Raw genomic sequence first — 24,674 nt, forward strand, 5'->3', positions numbered from 1 at the left:
AATTGTGATTCTTATTTTTGAAATATCAATAAATTGAAATTATGACAATAACAATGGAATGTTTGAATATCAAATTTTTTCAAATAATATTTAGTTTACATCATAAATATATTTCTTAACCTACTTTTTTATATTTTCAACCACATTTTTATTTCACATACATCATATCTCACAAAAAGTGTTACAGTAATTATTTTAAATAATACTTTATCCAAAAGTGTTTTCGTGCCAAAAGCACGCAACTCCAGATGGAGGAGCGAACGCGCTGCGCCGGCTTCCTGAGCTGGTATTTACATCCTTCAATTGCTCGCGGGGGCAACCCTTTAAAAAGCTTCTTTTAACTTTGAAGATGCAGTTGCATATCACGAACACGAGCATTTCTATGTGGCAATTGCTGAGTGCAATTTAAACCCAGATTAGATGACATCAGGTCAAATTAGACTCAAGGTCCTGGATTCAAGTCACATGGAATGTGAGTCTCTTCGGGTTAATAGAGTAATTCTTACCATTTTGTGAATTGATTAGAGTTATAATTTGTTTGTATTATTCGTTTCATGTAAATTTTTTTTAAAAAAAAATTTATTTATTTATTTGTTTTCATCCAAAAATTAATGATCAAAATGTCCGTCACATTATTAGGCTGGTCCGATCGTGCAATTGTAGATAAATAAACTGAGCCGACAAAAAACCTGCTGAGCTCCGATTTCTATGTCCCACGTCATCAATCTGACACGTTCAATTGAACGAGTCAGACAAATTCATCTGGCCCATAGGAGGAGCCCAGATTCCTCCAACTCCAAGTAGGCCTTCTCTTCTCCTTGTTGTAACTCAGTGGCCTTAAGAGAGGCCCACGTGGCTTGTCATGTCACCATGGGCCCACTCTCCATGGCCACTGGTCACGGTTACGTTCGATGGCGGTGCCGTTTTGAGCTGCATTTCTCTAATAAATCTATTGGGATATGTACTAGTAAGCTTACACAAGTAGCAGTAGCATTTCTTTTCATCATTTTCTCTGTCATATTTACTCCGGCTGGTGGTGCCAGAGTCCGGCGTTGGGGTCGCTTGTCAGAAATTTTGGCTACTTTTTCCACCGGTTATTTATATCCCCCGCTCCCTACCCTTGACCCTTAACGAAGGTTTTTCCTCTAAAAACTCAAGGCAAAGAAAGAAAAGGTCACCATTTCTTTTCACCATATCTTTTTCTGTCTTGCCAAAAAAACACACGCGAGAGAGCCAAAAAAAAAACAGAGAGAGAGAGAGAGAGGTGACAGCATTTGCATGTTGGCAGGGAGGGGAGAGGACGTTCGGTTGGGTAAGAGAGTGCAGAAAAGATACCTAATCTAGGTTGTACAAATTGTACAAACCGCCTTTATTTGTTACTTTCCGCAAAGTTCTAATGACTTGCTAAAATTATGCAGGATGTGAGAACCACTTCTTTTCCTTCCTCCCTCCCTCCCCAACTCTCTTCAGGTTTTGCTCAATTTCTCTTTAAAAGAAAGAGTGCTTTATGCTGGACCCTCTAAACACGCCGGCAAATTTCAACAGGGACGGTGGTTTTGATAGAATGAGCGTGCTAGAACGACAAGAAGCAATTTGGATGAAGTGGCAAGAAGAGCAGCTCCACCACCCACCGCCACTACCATTACAAGTGCGGCAACTGGGACATGATTTTTTCAACTCAACTGACCAGCTGAATGTGTTCTCCTCTCCTGCTCAAGCTCATCAGCATTTTCATGGGTTTATCACTAACGATCACCATTTTTCTGGGCTGCTGACTCAGGGGATATTGAAGCAGGATCCAGATGTCCAAACTACTACTGGCTGTGATAATTTTACAAATATTGGAGGGCCAAGTGCAGGGGTTGGGGCTTGCGAGCTTGAAAACATTACTGGTTTCGGAATGGATTACGCAGTCTCGAGGACTGTCAGTTGTCCACCAGCAATGGCAGCTGCAATGGCGGATGTGGCAACCGCTGCCAGTAAGGGAAGGGAGACTACACTGCCTGAGAAGCTGAGCTCTAGTGCAGGGAGAGAGAGCTTCAAGAAGAGGAAGGCTGACAAGACCCAAAACCAGAAGGTTTGTGATGCAATTTCTTTGAAATGCAAGCCCTAGTGCCAGGGAATCTACTCTAGGCAGCTTACGTCTAATCAGTTTAGCCACATCATCCGGGAGTACACTGATTCCTGTTCTCTCGGATGCTAAATTGCTCGTTTGTCCTTCTTTGTTCTAGTTGATCCATGCACCTTTTTTTTTTTTTTTAACTCCTCGGAACTTAATTAGGAAGCAACAGAACAGGAGGGCAAAGACAAGAGATCGAGAGGATGCCAGAAAGAGGAAGATTCCAAGGTCACAGAGCAAAAAAGCACGAGCAAGAATACTGCTACAAACAACACTATCAACAGAGAAGCTTCAGAGACATCGAAAGAGAACTCGAAGATATCTGAGGTTCAAAAACCAGACTACATTCATGTCCGAGCACGTCGTGGTCAAGCCACTGATAGCCATAGCTTGGCTGAAAGAGTGAGTTGGATTTCAATTCTGACTGAAGCCTCCGTTTCTTCTGTTGGTTTGTGTGGTGGCATTTGTTATTAGGATCAATACAATGCTAACATCGTGCAATCTACGTGAAACACGCAGGTAAGGAGGGAAAAGATTAGCGAGAGGATGAAATATCTGCAGGATTTGGTACCAGGATGCAATAAGATCACCGGAAAAGCAGGAATGCTCGATGAGATAATCAACTATGTTCAGTCGCTTCAAAGACAAGTTGAGGTACGAACACCAGCTATCCACTCTTATCATATGCTTGTTAATTGAATATATGCATGTCAAGGTATTCTAACTCTCATCCTCGCAACAGTTCCTGTCCATGAAACTGGCCGCAATAAATCCAAGGCTTGATTTCAACATCGACAACATTTCCACAAAAGAGGTAAGGGAATATCACAAGTTAGCTAGAGAGTCTGAAAACCAGTCATACCAGCAAGGTGGTAGATCCCTACAGCGTGCTGATTGAGCAGTAAAAGACAATGCATTGAAAGCAATTAATGAAATGAAAGGGATTACCTGTGCCACCTAAAAGCACTAGCATGATGAGTGGTTGAAAGTTTGTCTCTAAGAAGCTTTTGTTCATTGTCTCTGCAGATTTTTGCTGTTGGCACATCTGAATTACACACAATTGGTTCAACATCAGAGATAATTAATCCTCTCAATTACCCTTTTGATTCAATACAGCAAGTGGTTTCATGTTGCGGATTGGAAACTGGCGCAGATCCCTCTGAAATGGCACTTCGGAGAACCATTAGTGCCCCTGTGTCAATCCATGAAACGCTCGGGGAGTCACCTTATTTCAGTGTAATCTCCTCTAGTATTATGTCTCTGCTCATGTCGTGTAGAATAGAGTAATTATCCTATAAACGAAATGACTTATCTCACAAATGAATCAAAATACAGCAAATCCATGCCTCTTCAACTTGGGATGCTGAGTTACAGAGCCTCTACGCACTGGAGTTTCAACAAGGGAAATCAACATCATTGCTTTCTCAGCCATGTACAGGTATCCTAATGTCTTGTCAAACTTTTGGTGGCTATTTGATAATTCCACGAGAAGAAAGACGAGAATCAAGCTAAATTGGACACTAATAGATGTGAAACATAATAATTACCCCACAACATTAAGTGATATTACTTTGTACAAAATGGGTCCTCTCCAGTTCGAGATTGCCGAAAATGCTCGGTAGGTTTCTTGCCGTACTTTTCCCTAATTCACGTAAAGTAATGAGAATTCATCACTCTTTGGACAACTACCAAGTCCAATATCCAGTTTTCTCATTAAAAAAAAAACAAAAAAAAGTGACCACCATGGTTTTACTAGCCAAGAGATGACATGTCTTAGTACTTCAACAATGCCGTGCCAAAAGGGATTATGTGCCCTCAAGATCATACGCAGTTTCACACAGATGAGGAGTTTGGAGGATCTGGTGAATTTATCGTTTTCTTTAAATTGTTTCTCTTTAGAAACAAGGTGAAACAGAGGAATCCAATCTGATCAATTTGATATTTTTCATTAAAGCATTAGTAAGGTAGCACAGAGACAGATACCATCAGTATAAATATTTGTTACAGTTTTCCTTCAATCACATATTGGAAAGCATCCAACTCCATGTTCGAAACCTTCTATTCAACTGATGCAACCATATGAACTTGTATATTGCAGGTTATTTAGGAGGCAGCAATGTAAAGATGGAGATCTGAATCAGAAAATCACAAAACCCCTTAGATGAGCTCAATCTATCTGTTACCCGTTCTAATTCTTTTCCTCGTTCAAGTATATGATGAGCATGTTATATGTATCTCTGCAAGAAATAATATAACCTTAGCAGTATGTTTTCTGACCACAGCCTTGTATTCTGCGTGCCACTTTCAGTTTTCTGAAAGTTACATGCATAAAAGTTAACCAAGATTGGTACTAAACATTGTGTGACTTGCGAGTGGGAAAAACTACTGGACTCTTTAACAGAAAGTTCACAAACATTGATAGGAAACAGAACTTAAGGAATAACAAGATCAAAACTACAGTTTGAATTAATTATTAATCAGACGGGTCATACTCATCAACTAGCACAAGTTGTTTCCTGTCGATTGAATCTGACTGGCAATTATGACGCAGAATTAAGTAAAAGAGCCAACAGGTGAACTATAGCGGTTTGTTTTTTGGGACAGAATAAGACGTGTCGATTAAGCCCCAGACAATCAGACAACAAAAGGACTAATTTGGGGTTAAGAACTGATGCTGACCACTTTCATGTGCAATAAGTAGAAGACAAGCGGATTGAAGTTTTTTTTCACAAATATCACAAGATGACTCATTCCGCTGCGTGCATGTGTGGAAGCATGAAAATTTTCACATGTACTGGAAGCAGGTACGTATAAACTTTTGGCAAATCATGCTGTAATTCAAGCTTCTATTACACCAACAATATAATTACCAGTTTAAGAAACAGATAACCATATTTTTATGAGGTGAACACCAGTTTTTCTGATACGTGTTTTCATTTTTCAATCAAACTCCTTTTTGAGGATCGAGACACACAAGAAAATTAGAAGTACGCTTCCTCAGAGCTCATATGTATATTTATCGCTTCATCCTTGGACCTTCTTATTGACTGTCATAGGAAAAGGCAGTAAACTGCCAGGATACATGCACTATACAGATGACTTCAATGTTATTTGTGTCTCTATTGGTGGATATCTCCAATGTTTAAACACAAATTCTGGCACAAAACTCAACTTCATATGGAACAGAAATTAAGCAATAAGCAGTAGTACTAAATTTTGTAGTCCAAGATCTTCTCTGTTCATTGTTTCTCTTACTATAAACAAAGAAAAAAGAATTTCTCAAGTGTGGAAAAAAACATTGCACCCTATCACCAGATGCAGTTTCTGAACTCAGTAGTTTGTGGACTAAGTTTCCTGTTCAGCATCGTTATCTTTAGTTTTATAAAGCAGAGAAAACTAAACCAGCATACTACTTTCCCCTTTTCATTTCCTGATCATATTAAATGCACATTTCAGATGCAAATTTCAACCCGATGCTTTTAGAGAAAATCCCACAAAAACATTTTCTTAGAGACTTCCAAAGATGAGGACTCCTAAGCCAGACTGAAACCAACCAAAGTATGTTCTTCTTTGAGTAGATCCAGGCTTTACATGCCAAAGCTCGGAATCAAGGTATCTACATGGTAACATATCCCCTTTTCTCAAGACCCAAACCCCAAAAAAGAATTGTGAACCAATACATAGCAATACGTGAGAGTTGGATAAACCTATGAATTTGTAAGACAAGTAGGAATAAGATGAGAGAACCATTTACCCAAATCAAGAGATGAAACATATGAGAAAACTATGATAAGAGAAAAACAGAAAAATATGCCTTCATGCTTTCCTGATTAAACTGTGAGCTTTCTGCAAGAAAAGCCAGCATTCTTACTTCACATATTTCCAAAGGACCACAATCTATAAAAGTTATAATTCAGCACAAAATAGCCAGCATTCTTACTTCGCCTGTTCCAAAGGACCACAATCTACAACAGTGTAAATTAGAACGGCTGATATGGTTAACGGCAATTTCCATAAAACAACTGCAATCCTAGTTTAAAAAGGTCAACAACAAACTCACTACGTATATACAGTGAACGTTTCACATGATCAAATAATAGCATCTGAAAGTATAACGAAATCTTCAAGACTGATCAAACAACCATACACATGATACGAAACTATCATCAACACACTCACGTCGAATGAAATGAATCCTGCCTTAAACAGCTGTTGTTATCAATAACATGTTAAATGACTCCCACTGGTGGACGATCTTCAGACCCAAGTTGCTTATGTAGCCCAATTTCAACTAAACCACAGTTTCATTCCCAGCCTCTGCAATTTTTACAGAAAAAGATTCACTTGAGAAACGTCAGATATCAGTAAAAATCTATGTTGGCATGGTCATACTAAAAGTTCAGGGAGCTCAGGTATACCTTTTCCAGGAACTATAATTATGGGTGCTACTTTACAGTGGTGAAAGCAGAACTCACTCACACTTCCCTGCAATACACTGATGAAACATGAAGCGAACGCGTAAGTCATACAGAGAAGACGCACAGGTGCACAAGCACATGAAAAAAAACCAAAGCAAAAGGGAAACACAGTCGAACACAACACAAACACAAACCTCTGAATTATGCCTCGACCCCTGGTACCCATGACAACGGCTGCAGGCTTCAACCTTTCAGCTTCCCTACAGATAACCTTACCTGCATCTCCTTCCGCAATTCTAGCAAACGATTTCACCTATTTGGAACAAACAGTTCAAGTTTCATAGACATTGAGGGCTACAAATAAGAAATTACATTTTCCTCATTCTTCACAATAGTTTGCATGACATGAGGCTCTAGAAAGGCTAGAAAACATCAAAATGCGATGCGCAAAAAGCGTGATTGCGGAACTACAGATTAGAATTAGTGACATGCTGATACTTGGTATACTTAGTCATGACTTATGGAATATGAAATCCTGAAAGTGTTTTTGAAAGAGAAGCGAATTAAGTTAGAAAAAGTCGACAGAGAGAAGGAAAAAAAAAATGGAAGGAGTCACTGACCATGGCAACCTGAAAGGCCTCTACACAAAGCTTCTCCATTAGTGTCTGAGTCATCTCATACACGATCTGATTCTCCAAGCCTAGCAAAATAATACCATGAAGTTACAAAAAATCTAATTCTGGATGCGCCGTAAATAATATTAGGTAACAAGTGACAGAGATGATACTGGTGCAGAATTTACTCCTAATACACTAAATAATTTAGGACAAAATATGAAATAACTTAGGGTGATTTTTTATCCATCCCCACACAAGGCCCCCGAAGAAAAATGGTGTCAGTATGATGGTTAGAAATGGAGGGAGGATGTACTGGAGACGACGTGGAGGAGATGGATGGTATCGGCGAGACGGCAGAAATGAGCAACGGCCCAATCAAAGGCGTGCTTGCTGTTGGGCCCGTGATCCACAGCGATCAAGATGTCCCGACCCCTTCGTCTGTCCCCCTGCTCCCTCTCCAATTCCGGCTCCCCTACAATCGGTAGCAGCGACGGAAGCTTAACTTCTCTCCAATTGTACTCTTCGTCTTCCATTAGCGTCTCCATTTTTTTTTTCACTAGTTCCCTGCCTGGCTGGCTGGCTGGCTGTCGATTTCTTCTTTGGACCAAGATTTTGATCGATGGTACTAATAATTGCAGTAAATTTTGACTCGTCCGAGGAGGAGGAGGGAATTATCACTAATGGATGGATGGCAGGAAGTTGATCGGATGGAGATGAAAAACAATTAAGTGTGGCCGGGTATTTGATATTTAGGATGGCGCACAGCTTCACTCACTGTGCTGCAGGCAGCAAAGCAACAACCGCCGTGACGGTGATTCCGTGTTGAAATTGTTATTTGACTTCTTAGACCTTGATTTACTAAAGAATTAAACACCACAAGAATTTTAAACCACGAACTTTGATTCCAGTACTTAATTTTATGACTACTACGAGACGCGACTTCCTCAATCAGTCAGTCACATGATTGCAAAACTGCGGCTTTATAATATTTTGTTGTCACCCTTGGCACCATCTGTTTTTTTTTTTTAACTGATGGCTAAGCCCGGCGGCCGTCATCAAAAGGCCAAAAAGGAAAAAGGCTGCATTGTCCCCCAAATAACCGGGCACCGTTTGGATTAACTATTTTTTGGATTGTTTTTGAAATGATTTACTATAATAATGTATATGAAAAACTTTTATTGTAAATTTTTTTGTAATGCTTTTTGAGGAATTTTTGAAATATTTTTTGAAATATTTTTTAAAATTATAATATTTCTAGAATACTTTTTAAAAATTAGTACTACTACTCACAACCACCACCTCCACCTACCACCGCCACCATCCCTTCCCTCCTCTTTGCTCCTCTCCCTCTTCTCCTTTCCTCTTCCTCCTACCCTTTCCTTCCCACCCCATCCCCCGACTCTTCCCTCCCCCTCTCGATCTAGTTGCGACAAGATTGTGGGTCGAAAGGAAAGAGAGGGTTGAGGGGTGGGAAGGGAGGAGAAAGAGGGAAGGGGAAGATGGAATGAGGGAGACAGAGGAGGGGTTGGGGTTGGTGGCTTTAGTGGTGATAGGTGGAAAATATTATAAATTTTTTTAAAAAAAAATTTTGTGAATTATTTTTATATACTATATGAATGAGATGTTTTTTGAGTTGTTTTTATTTGTGTAATATTGTAACATTGTATTTGAAAAACTAGTTAGGTCTCGTGGGCATGCTACTCTGTATAAGATGATAAGCTTCTTGCAAGTCTCCTGCACTGCACGACCTAAAAGATCAATCATACATCCATAATGTTCCAGTCTAGGAGTGAGTGAAAATTTTTGCTCCATTGCCTTGAAGAGTTCTCGTCCTTTATGCGTGCACACCAAGATTGCCCCAACAAATGTGATGTCATCGGGTGAAATGCCTTCCCCCCGCATCAGCAATTACAATTAGGCAGGAAAGATGTGAATATCCGTCTAAAAGATTCGGAAGTAGCAGTTGGTCCTATAACCGAGTATAGGTATGGTCATTTGGTTGGGTCTCACTCCTTTCTCTTTCTCCATTTCCAGATACAACGCCAATGCATCTGCGTACTCACCGTTCTGCGAGTAGCTCGATACCATTGCCGTCCAAGAAATCACCACATTTCTGGAAGGTTTATGAGAAAACAAGCGAGAAGCTTCCCCACTCTTTGCATGACCAGCGATCAAGGCTACTGGGCTGTATAGCCAGTAATTTTTTCCCTAAAAAAAATTTTGGTAGCCTGGCGGGCTTAGTGGCAGAGTTCAATACTTCCTCTTTGTCAGATCAATATTTACACGATTTTTTTTTTTGACAATAAACAGAGGAATTAGCCACTTTTTTTATGCTTTAACAACGTATAATTAGCATTAAAATGTGTGCAATAAACGAATTTAAATCACACACGCGTGAATCTGGGCCCGCCTTAGTGCAATTCAGCCCTATCAGTATATGTCACAGAACGAGTCACAGAATTTACCATTTGTGTTGGCTGATTAGTTTTTGGGTCCATCAGTTAGAAGAACAAATATATTGAATGGAGGCTCTATCGGTAGGTGGTTTAGTCTCTCTGGATTACTTGAACCTCCTCAGGCTCAGGTCCTCTCCTCCCCTCTAAAATAGGGACCTCTTCATATCGATTAAAAAAAAAAAAAGAAGAAGAATGGAGGCTCCGTCTATCTAACCGCCACCCTGTTGCTGGCTACTTCAAGCACATCCCCCCCCCTCTCTCTCTCTTAAAATATCTTCGAGTCTTTGGTTGGAGCCCAATCCACTTATATTTTTGCAGGGGAATTAGGATCCCTCATCCTGATATGATCCTCAATTTCCCCTTGTATGAACAAGGTATATTAAAACCCTTCATTTCCTCATTTCCACCGGGAAAGGCTGGGATAAAAACAAAATAAGAAAAGAAAAAGAAAGCTCCCAAAATCTGGAAAGTTTAAATCAGCTATTAACAACCCAGCCACAACCTGACGTAATGATAATAGTAATGCCACTGAAAATGCCAATCTGAAAGCCACCAGAAAAAGCAGATTTTGTTCGAACCCAAAACCAAAAAAAAAAAAGGGAAAAAAAAAAACAAAGGAAGGATGCAAAAGATCAAATAGAAAGGAAAAGGACACTGTCCGGCAGTAAGACGGTTAAATCATCCCCACACACACACAAAATAAGAATTTTGACAGGAAAAATTGGAGGAGAAGGTGCTCAGTCTAGTAAGAATGGATTGGAGGATTTTCCTCAGTTGAAATCAGATTAACGAGATATTATGACATCATCGTCATCATAGCACCTTCTCCTTCAAAATCTCAACAAAACAAACACTAATTCAACATTTCACAAAAAGGTACATACTCCCATGTTTAAAAGGATTAAGCTCAAAGCTAGCAGCGGTGATCTCACACTCACAGATTTCGTCTCACCATCTATAAGACCCGCCGCAGCTCCAGTGAGATTGGATTAGGGTTTTCTGACTTAATTTCGTAATTTATAACAACGGAGTTGAACCACAGGCTGCATGCCGCTTGTAGGTTTACAGTTCTGTCCTCAATAGACAGTCTCATTTTCGTGTTTATCCTAAAATTGACAATGCACTTGCTGTCGTAGAAAGTCGAAGGTTGCGTTCGAATTGAGTCGGGCTCGAGATCTACTTTGTTTTACAATAATCAAGTTCAAACTCGAGCCCGTACACAGCGAGTCCAATTAAGATTAATTCGAGATCAGTCCAATTTAATTGAGTTTAAAAAATATAAATTTATATTTTATATAATTTTAAATAAGGGACAAAATAGATATTTCATACTAATAAATAAAAAATTTAAAAAATATATGTGAAACTCGATTAAATTCGACGAGGTTCGTATATTAAACTTGTGTTTGACTTGTCAAGTAACTCGAACTGTTTGAACTTGAATTCAAACTCGATCAATGCAAGTTTGACCTTGAATTTTGACTGAATAAACTTGCATGTTACTCGATTACTCGATTAAATTCAACTCATTTGCATCTTAGAAAACACATACTGCTTTATCTATTATTTTTTAAATCTTTCTTTTCCTCCTCGAGAACATGCATCATGGAATTGTCATAGACAATAGGGGTGTCATCGAGTCAAGTAGTATACTACTCGAGTTCAACTTTGAGTTAAAAAACTTGCGAACTCATCAAACTTTTGAAAATTAAGCTCAAACTCGAGTTCGATTTTATTTTGCATTACTCAAGTTTGAACTCGAACTCATACTTATTGAGCCCAATCAAACCTAATCGACCCGAATCGAGCTTAAGAAATATAAATTTATATTTTATATAATTTTAAACAAGGTAGAAAATAGATATTTCACACTAATAAATAAAATTTTTTTAAAAAATATACATATATATGAAACTTGATTAAGTTCGATAAGTTTTCGAGATTCATATATTAAGCTCGGACTCGACTCGTCAAATAGTTTGAGTTGCTTGAATTTGGTCAATGCAAATTCGAACTCGAGTTTTAACCGAGTAAGTTCGCGAATGACTCAATTAAACTCGACTCGTTTGCAAACACTTTTTACCGAATTCTCTTTCTTTTTTTTTTTCTTTTTCAGCTGTCTTTGTCACCGAATTTTGCATGTGTTTTGTCATCCCATTTGGTTGTTCTTTCTTCTGCCTTTGATTAGTTTGTGAACGTAATTACACACTCCTATGACCTATGGGCTGCGATTGAGATTGATGGGTTTACAGGCGATTATTGTATTTCTGACATAATTTAGTGTGTATTTATGTATACAACTAGAGGAAGATAGCCCGGGCAATGTGCGGGAGTTTGGTGCATATGGTATAAAATAGTTTTTAATTTTTTATTTGATGTAACAGCATGGAAATCTAATTTTTAATAACAGAAAGATAACCATGAAAAGATTAAGGATAACTATATATTAAACTTCGTAAGAATGGAAGATTGAGTAAAAACGGAATCCATAAAATTTCATTCCCTAACAAGTACTCATATTTACATGAAAGTAAAGTAGTAGGCTGTTGCATTTAGCTTGTTTTGCACATGGTAGTTGTCTGTTGTAGTAGTAGTAGATTTCCTTGCATTGTCTTTGTTATCTTGTAGATAGAACTGCAAAATTGCTAGATATGTTATTAGATTAAAATCTCAGTTTTAATTTGTCCAAATCATTCTCTGCCTTCTCCCAAAGCAAAACCTTCACTTTCGCAAAAGATATTATGAATCAGACAATGAACAATGAAACTTGACTATTGCAACTTCCTGCAGACTCTGAGCAAACAGAAGAGAAATATCCCCAGCTTAGAAATGAGAAACATAAGACTATCCAGACAGGAAAAAAATATATATTTTAACAGGAAGAAATAATACATAGAAGTGCTTGTGCTTAACAATAAATGGCATTGGATAGTAGTACTTGATTCTTGTACACAATAAAATGATACTAAGAACAGAATCAAATCATACTAGTGAAAATCAAGGTTCGCAAGCTACTACTAACAAACAAATAATAGTACAATTTAAAAAGAAATAATCATCAAATACGACAAAGAAAGTTTGGAATTCATTGTTCAACACTAAAGAAGCTAGAATTTGAAACCTTATGTAAAACGTGTTTAGCACCAGCATAAAGCATGAGTTTTCGTATTTTATCATCTTCAGGAAACTCTTTTCCTAGACAAATGTTACATAAAAAATGCACTTATGAAGTCATAAAAGCAGAAGAATAAATTATATTGTTGTTTAAATGTCTATAGGAACTTTCATCTCCAAACAGGAAACTAAGAAAAAGAACTAAACAGGAAAATAATCATGAGAAAATTGTGTGCATGGCAATGATTTAACAGTCTAAATAGACAATCTAAAATAATAGGAGTTCCACCAAGTTCCCAAAAGTTAGGAGAATTCCAAATGTACATAAAGGTCTACGGGACTACATGATCACAACGTTCATAATTTGATCATCAGTGGGAAAATTGCAACTAAGAGGGAGAGGACTTTAGCCATCTACTTGTTTGATTATTGGAGGTAGATTTACTTGGGATTTCAAGTCTTATTGGTAGTTATTCTTTATTCGTTTCAACCTTCCAATCATCCACATTCAAGTCAAGTACTCTGATGAATAGCTTAAGCAAATATAGAAACAAATACATGAAAGAATAAACTTTGATACAAACACAAATCAGTAGGACAAAGTATTAACTACCAATTTAAAATGACTCGGAATCTAACTATCACCAAAATCAATTGCATAAATGAATCACCTTATTACCAAAACAAACAATTAGATAAGAAATCACACCATTCAAACAATTCAATTGCAGTATAAACCACACCATAATGCATCAATTGCAGTAGTTTTTTGGCTTACCTTGTTCCAAATACTCCTTGCAAAAACTTTTTCTCATAGTTGCTCCAAACCTATTCCAACAAAATCACACTGTTTAAATTGTACACAGTAACCAAATTTGTGGGAAGCAATAATATTAACACTAAATTATGCTAACAGAGTATCTAATTTCGGAATAGAAGCATTTAGCTCACAATAGAAACTATGATTTTACAAAGAAAATCATACCATAAAAACATAATAAAAGCTCACCTCAAGCTAAGCCACCAAGAATAGTTTTAGCATAAAACCATATTGAAATCTAGAGTACAATAGCAGTACAAATAAGTATTTACTGGACGATGAAAGGAACATAACGGAAGAATGTGAAGGAGAGGACATTTGAATAAATGAAGATGAAACTGATGCTTAGTCATAAATTCCTTAATAAACTCTTTAATTGAGATGAAAATGGCATTTGAATGTCTTCAAGTTATAATAGTAAAGCAATGGTAATAATTGATACTACTTATAATTTAACGAACACAAGCCAATCAATGCCTCTATAAGGATATTTAAGTAATTACACCAATAAAGAAGCTATCATGGGTTACACCTATTGTACAAAAGACAACCACATAATCACACATTTTCAAAATACCCAAACTTTTGAACAAATCACAAGAACATTTCAGTAAATATAAAAATACACATGCTATCTTAAGTAGTACCCAACGATATAACTACACTCAAAACAACCTTACAATCTCAAAATGCCCCTACTCTTACGATTGAAATTCAAAGTCATTCTTTGACCCAAACTCATTCTTATATAGTATAAGGATTCTAGTCATATATTAAGTTGGTGTGTACAAATAAAATTTCTTTGTATAAAAAATCATCTAATATACATCACAAATTTATTTAAAAAAATACAAGTTTATAATTGCACGAAAATCATGTTCGTTTGTGTTCTAAGTTGGTGTGTACAAATATTGTTCTAGTCATATATTAAGTTGGTGTGTACAAATAAAATTTCTTTGTATAAAAAATCATCTAATATACATCACAAATTTATTTAAAAAAATACAAGTTTATAATTGCACGAAAATCATGTTCGTTTGTGTTCTAAGTTCAGGACAAATTGAACAAGTGAATGTTTAAAGAAGTATAGAATTAAAGTTGACCTGGAATTTTGACTAAGCAAACTTGCAAATCGATCGATTAAGTTTAACTCATTTGCACCTAGGAAGCGCATAGTGCTTTTTTTGTTTCTTAATTCTTTCTTTACCCCCTCGTGAACATGCATCATGGATTGCTAGTGACACATTTTACCGAATTCTCTTTCTTTTTTCCCTTTTTTCTTTTCCTCTGTCTTTATCACCGAATTTTGCCTGTGTTTTGTCATCCCATTTGGTTGTTCTTTCTTCTGCTTTCGATTAGTTTGGTTCCCGAGCCAGCCATGCAACCAAATACCATCCAAAAAGCACCGAAAAGAATGATGAAATACCATAGTTTGTGAACGTAATTACCCGCTCCAATGACCGATGGGTTGCGATTGAGATTGATGGGTTTACGGGCGATTATTGTATTTCCGACAGAATTTAGAGTATATTTATATATACAATTCTATTCATATATTAAGTTGGTGTGTACAAATAAAATTTATTTGCATAAAAAAAAGCATCTAATATACATCACAAATTTATTGAAAAAAAAAATACAACAAGTTTATAATTGCACGAAAATCATAATCGTACATGTCCCAAGTTCAGGACGAATTGAACAAGTAAGTGAATGTTTAAAGAAGTATAGAATTAACGTGCATAAAATACTATAAGAAATTTAAAAATGTCATAAAATATCTCACTCTCGGACCAATTGAATTGGTTTTACCAAATATTATGTGCCATATTCAACTCTTAGGTAGACCAATCATAAATCACAACATAAGATTTCGTGAATCGATTTGAGTTAAAAAAAGCTTGATTTATATCCCATTCTTTACAGAGTTGTTTATTTTCTATTCATATACAGTATTTTTCTAAAGCTAATGAGGAGCACGTACTTCATTCTACATATGCATGATGAATACATGATATCACTTGTCAGAATATCAATGATGGCTTACAAGTATTTGTAGCCAATAAAGTACATGTAATCCAAATTGATACATTAATACTGAAAGTTGATCTTAGCTAATACGACCACTTAGATCGTGTTAAACAGGTGTTCATTCATGGAAAACGTGGACTGAATGTAAAATGTAGCAGTAATGGACAAAATTGTCGTAAGATCGCTATCAATTTTTTTTTTTTTTGGTAAATCTCATCCCTCCACACCAAGAAAACAACGGATAGTGTTTATTACGAAACATGGATAGCATACTCTACCCGCTCTTATTAGTTGATTCTTCATTCCTTGTGCATTAATTCTTGTTTTTGACCAACGCTTTGGACGGATTTAGGATTGCATACGCAAGCTCTAAAGTCGTACCAAAACAGAAAGACATTCCTTGAGTTTGAACTTCAAATTCCATTAACATATAATAAAGCAAGATTCCATGCTAATTAAGATGGGAGAGATTAGACCTAATTGCCATTTGGCTGTTTTTTCCATCTACTAGTTCACGGACACTTGTATGATGAGTAAATTGATAGGCAATGATCCGATGCTGCAATTTCTGTGCAAAACACGAGTTTGGCTCTCATCTCCATCCCTGCATGTACGTTTGAGGGGGGAAAAAAGGGGGAAAAAAAACAAACAAACAAAAATCGGGGAGCTGTGTAAAATTGACCTCCTATTATTGCAGGAAGTTTCTTGAATTTTTAGCCTAAGATGTGGCTGCGAATGTTGAGTCACGAAGTTGAGTAATTGTTAATGCAGTAAGCCCATCTGCTCATGTTTAACGCGTTGAGTGAATGTGACGAAGGTGCATGACATTTGACAATATGATCAAACGAGTCATTGACATCAGAACCAGTTGAGTACTACTGCCTGCTGGCAACTGCTTCATATGAGAGCAATCCTTCTTTCTTTCTGTCTCTGCATGCTTACGTGAAGTTCTTCACCAAAAACTCGGAACTTCAGTTATGTGAATATTAATCAGCCACCAATTCGTTGACAGTCTACTCCGGGCTAGCCTTATATTAAGGGACTGACATTCTCATCACATGCGGCCAATTTCTGTCTTCACTTTGCTTCATAGTTCATTCTATCATTGTTTAGTAAAAAGTTTATTCGCTGCACCCCCATCGAGACGATCCAACAGTATTACCGATGCACATGGGTGCTCCATCATTCATGATTTATGCTAGCGTTATATTGCTAGTGAAACTGGTTTTGGATAATTTAGTCATGGCTTCCTCTTCTAGCACAAGCACCCCAATGGACATGTCCACCGCTATTCTCATTAGGGTTGGTCAGTCAGGAATGGGAGATTATGACAAAATACAGGATGCCATCAATGCTGTCCCTTCTAACAACTCTGAACTAGTATTCATCTGGGTCAAGCCAGGAGTATACAGGTCTAGCTATGAGCCTTCCAAAATTCAAATTCTTAGTCTTTCACCAAATATGTGTTCCTGATCCAATTTTCCTAGCCCGTTCTAACAGTAGCCTGGGTCTTTGCAAGAGCATTTATTGTATAATAACCCTTTTTCTAGTGAGAAAGCTACTGAAAGTTTTGCCAAATTAAGTACTCCATATTATTGAATTTTATTTTTTTTTTGGGAATAAGGGTTTTCTATAGATAGATAAGTAGTGTGTATTTCGTGACTATATATGTTTGTATATTTTGATGGAAAGTGTTTAATCATTTCTGACTAGCAGGGAGAAAATTGTTGTGCCGGCGGATAAGCCTTTCATAACATTGAGCGGAACAGAAGCCTCAAAAACAATCATAACATGGAATGACACTGGAGAAATATATGATTCTCCAACTATGGCAGTATTGGCTTCTGATTTTGTAGGACGCTATCTAACAATTCAGGTATACATCTCGAATTAGCACTACTATGAAACAGGACGATAATTGGCAATAATAATGACCCTGGAAAATCAAAAATTACTTGTGTTTTATTCTACACGGATGTTCATTGAAACGTCTAGTACTTGTTGGTGGTCTAGAATACCTATGGAACAAGTGGCAAGGCCGTTGCACTGAGAGTGTCTGGAGATAGAGCTGCTTTTTACGGTTGCGCGATTGTCTCCTATCAAGACACTCTCCTAGATGATGCAGGAAGGCATTATTACAGCAATTGTTATATTGAAGGAGGCGTCGATTTCATATGCGGAAATGGAGCTTCTTTTTTTGAAGTAAGTACCTATAATACATATTTCTAGAAGCATGATGTAGGAAAGTACTTTCATAGAGAAATGTGAGATATATAGATATCACAAATATCTATATATAGAATGGAAAAAAAAAAAAGAACAGTCTATATATATAGATATCACAACTATCTTAAGACAACTGATAATCATGGACTTTGCATTGCAGAGGTGCCATCTGCACTCGACAGCAGAAAATGAAGGAGCTATCACAGCTCAACAAAGAAGTTCTCCTCTGGAAAATACTGGATTTACATTCTTGGGTGGTAAGATAACTGGTGCCGGGAGCACTGTTCTTGGGCGGCCATGGGGACCTTACTCCAGGGTGGTTTTCGCCCTAACCTACATGTCTAGTGTGATACTGCCAGAGGGATGGAACGACTGGGGTGATCCCAGCAAGCAAAGGTATAGTTACGTACTTTTTGCTATCCACTGATTCTGAGGATGTAAAACTGATGCCTATGCTACAGCTAATGTCCATCAATTACTAAAAGCTCAAGTGACTGTCTTCTGCTTGTTAATGTACTACCTCATTGTACAATAAGATGCATTCCTTAGCTAAATGATAAACTAATTCTTGGAGATATGCACTATGTTAACTAATAGATCCCGAAATTATACATTATGAACATTAAGCAAGCTTTCTAACAAAGTACTTGTACTAAGTTTTCTTATTTTCTTGAGGGAATTGCAGTACGGCTTACTTTGGTGAATACAAGTGCTACGGCCCTGGTGCCAATAGGTCAAACAGGGTTAAATGGTATCACAGCCTATCTAATCACGACGCAGCACCGTTTCTGACCAAGACCATGATAGGAGGGCGAGCCTGGCTGAGACCTGTCCCGACCCACTTCAAACAGCAGACTGGCTCAACAATTTCAACCCTGAAAGCTCAAGGGAAAACCTAGAATAGCAAGTACCCCATGAAGTTATTAATTCTGATTATGACTGGTCCACTCCACTGGAGAAATGAAAAGGGAAAGCTTCAATGACAAGTATTGTATTCATTCATGATCACAGATGGCTTCACAAGAAATTTGCAGACAAAATACGTAATAATGTAATTATACAGACAGAGGAACTGCTGTATCTTGATTTGTTTATTTTTGTATACAGAGTAAATGCTAAGTCAGTTATTCTTGATTGTATGGCTTGTAATTCCTTCTATCGTAAATTCTTTTGGCAAATTATACCACTTTCCCAATGCCTACTTTCTCTTTCTTTTTAATTCTTTTATCCTGCATTTACATAGGTTACCTTGATAAGCAAAACACTTCAGCATGCCAAAGCCAGAATCCTTAGAAGCAATGTCATCAATTGTCCTCTTCTTTCTGGGGCTCAATAAACATTGTAACCAGTAATTTAACCCTATTTTTTTTCTTGGCAATTTTACACCAAAAACTTGGTCCACACAACCCACCTCCAAGAAAACTCAAGAAGGTAATACTTGAAAATATTTTAGCAGGTTCAATTCTGACCGAAATAGTACTGCCAAGTACTACTAACCATGCGAAAAAGTTTGTGCCTGTGGCCCTGAACATGGATGTCAATAAACCACTTCATAATTGCAGAATGGAAACAAGAGAAAATGGAGTAACTCGGATTCTTTTGGGGTAAAAGTATATAACGAAATAGAATTACGATACGGAAATAAAATCTCAAACTAAAGCTAAAAAACTTGGGAGAAATCTTAAACTTTTCCTTATCCTTAACGATAAAGCTCACTGGACCTTGGTCGACGTTTGGCTGTATGTACCTCTCATACTCAAATCTACTCTTTTTTAAACCAAAACGTGAGGTTTCTGCGTCTTCTTTATTCTTCTAATTTGTTGGGTTCCGACCAGTTAGAGGTCACCGTCATTATATTGCTTGTAAGTTATACTACTGTGTTAACACCTTACTTTCAACCTAATTTAGTAAGGCCACCAATTCTCCCCTTAACAAATTGATGGCCTTCATCCCAACTCACTTTTAAGTCCTATAAAATCGTGCAAAGCATGACTTTCTTGTTCAGCCAATCAAAGACAAAATAGTCCCTGCAAAAGTTGAAAAGATTTTGGCTGGGTGGCTGGGAAGGGAAATATGGGGAGACGTCACTGCAGTTTTTACTTGAATTGTGCATTTTTATTCATGTGTTCCATTGGGTGGATTTCTCTTCCTCCTGTCAATGCCGCTCTGAAGCAGTACCAGTTTGATGTAAGAAATTCGAATTTTCATTAGAAAAACAATATGTTTACATATAATGCGCACTTTTGGGCTGATTCTTGCACTTTCGAATATTGTCAGATTCAAGTAAAGAATGTTAGTAGGTTGTGCCACGCGAAGCCTATTGTGACAGTGAACGGAATGTTTCCTGGACCAACTATATATGCCAGAGAAGGAGATAGAGTTCAAATTAATGTTACAAACTACGCGCAGTACAATATGTCCATCCATTGGTGGGATAATTTCACTAATTAGCACTTGATTGAGATAATCTAACTGCCTAAATTATAGTAATACCATACTAGAAGGCTTGTTCTTCGTACCAATGATGCAAAACTGATTAATGGTGGATACAGGCATGGTTTAAAGCAATACCGCAATGGATGGGTAGATGGACCAGCTTATGTAACACAATGTCCACTCCAGACGGGGCAAAGTTACACGTACGATTTCAATGTGACAGGGCAGAGAGGTACGCTATGGTGGCATGCACACATTTTCTGGCTGAGAGCCACAGTTTATGGGGCTATTGTCATAATGCCTGAACAAGGGATGGCATATCCTTTCCCTCAGCCCGATTTCGAATTCAATTTAGTCTTAGGTAAGTTTATGATCAGCGAAAGAAACTGTGTGTTGAGTTCGGGAATTTGCGTTAATTGCACATCACCGGTTGTTCTGAACTTACAGTTTGCTTAAAATGCAGGAGAATGGTGGAATGATGATGTTGAAGAGGTGGTTAAACAAGGTAACAAGCTGGGACTACCTCCAAGGATGTCGGATGCACACACCATAAATGGCAAACCAGGGCCACTTTTCCCGTGTTCTGAAAAACGTATGTGCTACTACGTACATTGTTTGCATGTCTGCTTTGTGGTAGCTGCATATTGATGGTGTATGACTCCTTGGATTGAGTTCCCGTTTTCTATCTTGCACAGACACATACGCCGTGGAAGTTGAACAGGGGAAAAAATATCTCTTCAGAATCATCAATGCTGCACTCAACGATGAGCTTTTCTTTGCAATTGCTGGACATAACATGACTGTGGTAGAAGTCGATGCAGTCTATACAAAACCTTTTTCAACTGATGCAATTCTGATAGCGCCTGGCCAGACAACCAATGTTCTTGTTCATGCCAATAAAATCTCGAGTAGATATTTCATGGCTGCAAGGCCTTTCATGGATGCACCGCTTCCCATTGATAACAAAACTGCTACTGCTATTCTGCAGTATAAAGGAGTCCCAAATAACGTATTGCCTAGCCTTCCTAATTTACCAGCTCCTAATGACACTTCCTTTGCACTGAGCTACAACGCTAAGCTTAGAAGTCTAAATTCACCACAATTCCCAGCAAATGTGCCCCTTAAAGTTGATAGGCATCTGTTTTACACTATAGGTTTGGGAATGAATCCATGTCCTACCTGCCAAAATGGGACGCGACTCACTGCTTCCTTGAACAATATCACTTTTATAATGCCTCAAATTGGTCTGCTCCAGGCACATTATTTTAACCTTACAGGGGTCTTTACAACAGATTTTCCAGATCGTCCGCCAACTCCATTCAACTACACTGGTGCACCACTTACAGCCAACCTAAGAACTGTGCGAAGCACCAGGCCACGTCTTAGTAGGATTGCATTTAATTCAACGGTCGAGTTGGTGCTACAAGATACCAATCTTCTCAGTGTGGAGTCTCATCCATTCCATCTCCATGGTTACAACTTCTTTGTCGTGGGTACTGGAATTGGGAACTTTGATCCTAAGAAAGACCCAGCAAAATACAATTTGGTTGATCCTCCAGAAAGAAACACAATTGGAGTTCCTACAGGTGGTTGGACTGCTATAAGGTTTAGGGCTGATAATCCAGGTAAACTCAATGCAGTAACATTAATAACTATCAGATTTTGGTGAACACATTATTTTTATTTCCAGATCGTTATGTATGTAATACTCACATGAAACATTCTACAATTCTATTCTCATCAGGGGTTTGGTTCATACACTGTCACCTAGAGCTCCATACAAGCTGGGGACTCAAGACAGCTTTTGTGGTAGAAAATGGTCCAGGCCCAGATCAAACTATATTACCTCCACCCAAAGATCTTCCCTCTTGTTAGATGATCCTGATTGATTTGATTATTTTTCAAAATGGGGGAAAGTTAATTAATTGACAGTTGATTGTGAACCTTCCTGCAAAATGCAGGAAGAAAGGGTGTTATATTATGAGAAGTTCAAAGAAATTGTTTTGTATCCCTTCATTCTTTGAAATGTAAGCTCAGACCAATTCTGAGGAATAAAATTCCAGATCTGCATTCTGATATAACGCATAACAGCAGATCCTGTTTGCTCATCTCCTCTGCTTTACCCTTAAGATCTGTTCATCACATCCCTAATACATACATCAATCAATTGCCCTCATATTAACATCACCACCAATGATGTATTTAAGTTGAATCAAATGTCTATTGCGCTCTAAACAATCATGCACATGCAAACAAAAATTTAATCTGTTTTTTAGCTTAACATCATTGCCATTCATGATGGAGAATCGAGCTCTTCCTTCTCTTTTACCCAAGAGTCAAACATCGAGAATCAATTCTTTGCTAACCTGCAATTATGGAGTTCCATTGTCTCTTATTCGATTAAGATATCTGAGGCAAACTAATTAAGATCCTGACAATTGTTACACTGTTGTTTTCCAGGCCCCACTTCTTCCCAATAACGTTTTACCTTGTATCCAATGCAGAAATCACAAGCATAACTTTAACCAATGGCTACTTAATTGATACTGATAAAGTATGTCGTCTGAAAAACATTTCAAGGAAAAGAAGAAACACCAACATTACACCATATGAATCTCAAGGATCCTATAGTTTCTGTGCTCAAATTACAGTAAGCAGACAGTGATGGATAGATATCATCACAGGTGCAGTTTTACAATCAGAACATCAGACAAAGTAAAAGACGTTTCCCAGACAAGAACTTCAAGCTTAATTGAATGCTGGAAAAAGCCTCTTCAATTAAGCTCTTATAAAATCCAAGCTATACTATTCTTGTCATCTCAGATTCAGAACAGAATTGCCATAAGGCACACCAGTACAAACACCAGCACCACTACGCTGACCCAACAAGCCAAAGTAGACCTCTTCTTCAACTTTTTTGCCCGATTAAGATCTTTTGCGCCGCCAGTGATGAATGATTTGGCATTGGCCACATTTTGTTCAATGTTATTTATCTGGTCACCCTGATTATCAATCATCACTGCCATATCCAGAAAGACTTGATGCAGCTCTGTCAAGCTTTTCTGAATCTCCTTCAGAGCCTCATGCCTTTCTTGATTCTCCAACAGCAAATCTGCTTTGCCCTCAAAAACTCTCTCCTTCGCATTCCCTGTAATCATCTTTTCAAGCAATTCCTCACTTGGTTCCTCTCCAGTAGCACTGTAATATCTCCTCTTGAGACCTTCCCTGTGATCAGCAACAATTCTTTCTCTCAAGCCCTGGAATTCATTCATCAAATCCCTCAATTTCATCCTCAAGCCATTTGTTACTGAAACTCTTGTTCGTTCAACAGGGCTTCCTGCTTTATAAGCATCGGACACACCACGATTTTCTGCATTCGATGTATCAAGCAATTCCAACCTCCCTTTGATAATCTTTGCCTTCCTGAGGATAGTAACCATATCAGAATTAATTCGGTCTCGAACGCCTCGAAGGATTTTGGCGCTGTGAATGGATTTAGTGTCTTCATTGAGATCTTTGAGGTCAAGAAGCAGATTGGTGATCTCTTCCATATCTGCTTTGATAGCACCTACTTCTTCGAAGAACTGGGAGAGGTTTTTTTCATCAACAGGGTTAAGTTGCCCCATCTCAATATCAGGCTCTGCTTCAAGGTCCTTCATGGCTTGTTTCTTTAATTCCACATAACTTAGAAACGATCTTGTCATGAGATCATTCATCTTTTCCCAATTCTACCACCCACAAAAAAAAAAACCCCGTCAGTTTCAGAGAGTGTTAAAAGCAGGAAATTAAACAAAATGATAAAAACTTACCCGAGATAAAATTGGAAAAAGGGATTGTTGGGCTGTTTCAATTCTAGAACCCTGTTTTCTAGGGTACTCGAAATCTTCAAGCAAGGATCTGAAACAAAGAAAGAAAATTCCATAATGTTCTAGAAAATCACGTGAATAAAAGAAGATTATTACACGAAGAACACGTATTTCATCGTACGAAAAACTGTTTGGGACTTGAATTCCAAGAATCAACCAGGAAAGAATGACAAGGGACGAAGTGGACCATGAAGAACTGAAGCGCTTTCTTAATATCGGCAACTGCAAGACAGTTGTTGCTCAACGACAGCGGAAGACAAACAGATATTTCAGGTTGAAAAGCCCAATGAGGAAAGGAGGGTAGAAATCAGTGCTCTTACAGACTACAACTAGTAAAAGCCAGATAGCAGCGAGGAAGAGGAAGAGGAAGAGGAAGGGGATTGGGGGAGACTCAGGCATTTTATGGCGGTGGTTCTTCCGTTGGATTTTTTTGAAATTTAAAAGCGCGAGGCAGCCAGGGGGAGGTCTGTTGAGGCCTCTTTGGCTATTGGGTTTCTCAAGCCCAATATTGACCCAAAAATGCTTGTGATGCTCAAATTAAGCCCAACAACAACAACTTTGGGAGAATGAC

The 24,674-nt window shown here is 37.9% G+C and overlaps 5 protein-coding genes and 1 non-coding gene across 7 annotated transcripts; 3 read left to right on the forward strand and 3 right to left on the reverse strand.

Moving 5' to 3' along the window:
- The first annotated feature begins 1,302 nt into the window (after positions 1 to 1,302).
- On the forward strand, positions 1,303 to 4,484 carry LOC113762751 (transcription factor bHLH63-like). The gene is made up of 9 exons (XM_027306333.1): positions 1,303 to 1,312; positions 1,419 to 1,421; positions 1,546 to 2,077; positions 2,282 to 2,521; positions 2,639 to 2,773; positions 2,862 to 2,933; positions 3,146 to 3,355; positions 3,455 to 3,557; positions 4,218 to 4,484. Coding segments are annotated over exons 2-9 (1,332 nt in total). The 5' UTR covers positions 1,303 to 1,312; position 1,419; the 3' UTR covers positions 4,256 to 4,484.
- A 1,514-nt stretch (positions 4,485 to 5,998) lies between these two features.
- Positions 5,999 to 8,064, reverse strand: LOC113761243 (universal stress protein PHOS34). The gene is made up of 5 exons (XM_027304134.1): positions 7,468 to 8,064; positions 7,158 to 7,237; positions 6,732 to 6,850; positions 6,538 to 6,614; positions 5,999 to 6,436 (listed from the first exon to the last, which is right to left on the reverse strand). The coding sequence occupies exons 1-5, from the start codon at positions 7,697 to 7,699 to the stop codon at positions 6,411 to 6,413; spliced, it is 534 nt and encodes a 177-aa protein (XP_027159935.1). The 5' UTR covers positions 7,700 to 8,064; the 3' UTR covers positions 5,999 to 6,410.
- Positions 8,065 to 10,345: 2,281 nt separating this feature from the next.
- On the reverse strand, positions 10,346 to 10,431 carry LOC113764291. Its single transcript, XR_003467569.1, has one exon. It is a non-coding gene; the product is annotated as a small nucleolar RNA U30 (small nucleolar RNA).
- A 6,314-nt stretch (positions 10,432 to 16,745) lies between these two features.
- Positions 16,746 to 18,700, forward strand: LOC113758276 (putative pectinesterase 11). Its single transcript, XM_027301202.1, has 5 exons — positions 16,746 to 16,987; positions 17,292 to 17,451; positions 17,589 to 17,777; positions 17,962 to 18,197; positions 18,487 to 18,700. Exons 1-5 carry the CDS (start codon positions 16,746 to 16,748, stop codon positions 18,698 to 18,700), a joined length of 1,041 nt encoding a protein of 346 aa, XP_027157003.1.
- Positions 18,701 to 19,825: 1,125 nt separating this feature from the next.
- On the forward strand, positions 19,826 to 22,345 carry LOC113761656 (laccase-11-like). The gene is made up of 6 exons (XM_027304732.1): positions 19,826 to 19,988; positions 20,079 to 20,230; positions 20,354 to 20,598; positions 20,701 to 20,829; positions 20,933 to 21,862; positions 21,982 to 22,345. Exons 1-6 carry the CDS (start codon positions 19,875 to 19,877, stop codon positions 22,110 to 22,112), a joined length of 1,701 nt encoding a protein of 566 aa, XP_027160533.1. The 5' UTR covers positions 19,826 to 19,874; the 3' UTR covers positions 22,113 to 22,345.
- A 432-nt stretch (positions 22,346 to 22,777) lies between these two features.
- Positions 22,778 to 24,471, reverse strand: LOC113762681 (syntaxin-112-like). 2 transcript variants are annotated; one of them, XM_027306240.1, is made up of 3 exons: positions 24,291 to 24,471; positions 24,047 to 24,134; positions 22,778 to 23,965 (listed from the first exon to the last, which is right to left on the reverse strand). In XM_027306240.1, exon 3 carries the CDS (start codon positions 23,951 to 23,953, stop codon positions 23,063 to 23,065), a length of 891 nt encoding a protein of 296 aa, XP_027162041.1. In that variant the 5' UTR covers positions 23,954 to 23,965; positions 24,047 to 24,134; positions 24,291 to 24,471; the 3' UTR covers positions 22,778 to 23,062. The 2 variants fall into 2 exon arrangements, with proteins under 2 accessions (XP_027162041.1, XP_027162040.1); XM_027306239.1 differs by having other exon boundaries at positions 24,225 to 24,471.
- Between the last annotated feature and the right edge of the window lie 203 nt (positions 24,472 to 24,674).

Source organism: Coffea eugenioides, chromosome 2, assembly GCF_003713205.1.
Source record: "Coffea eugenioides isolate CCC68of chromosome 2, Ceug_1.0, whole genome shotgun sequence".
Lineage (NCBI taxonomy): Eukaryota > Viridiplantae > Streptophyta > Magnoliopsida > Gentianales > Rubiaceae > Coffea > Coffea eugenioides.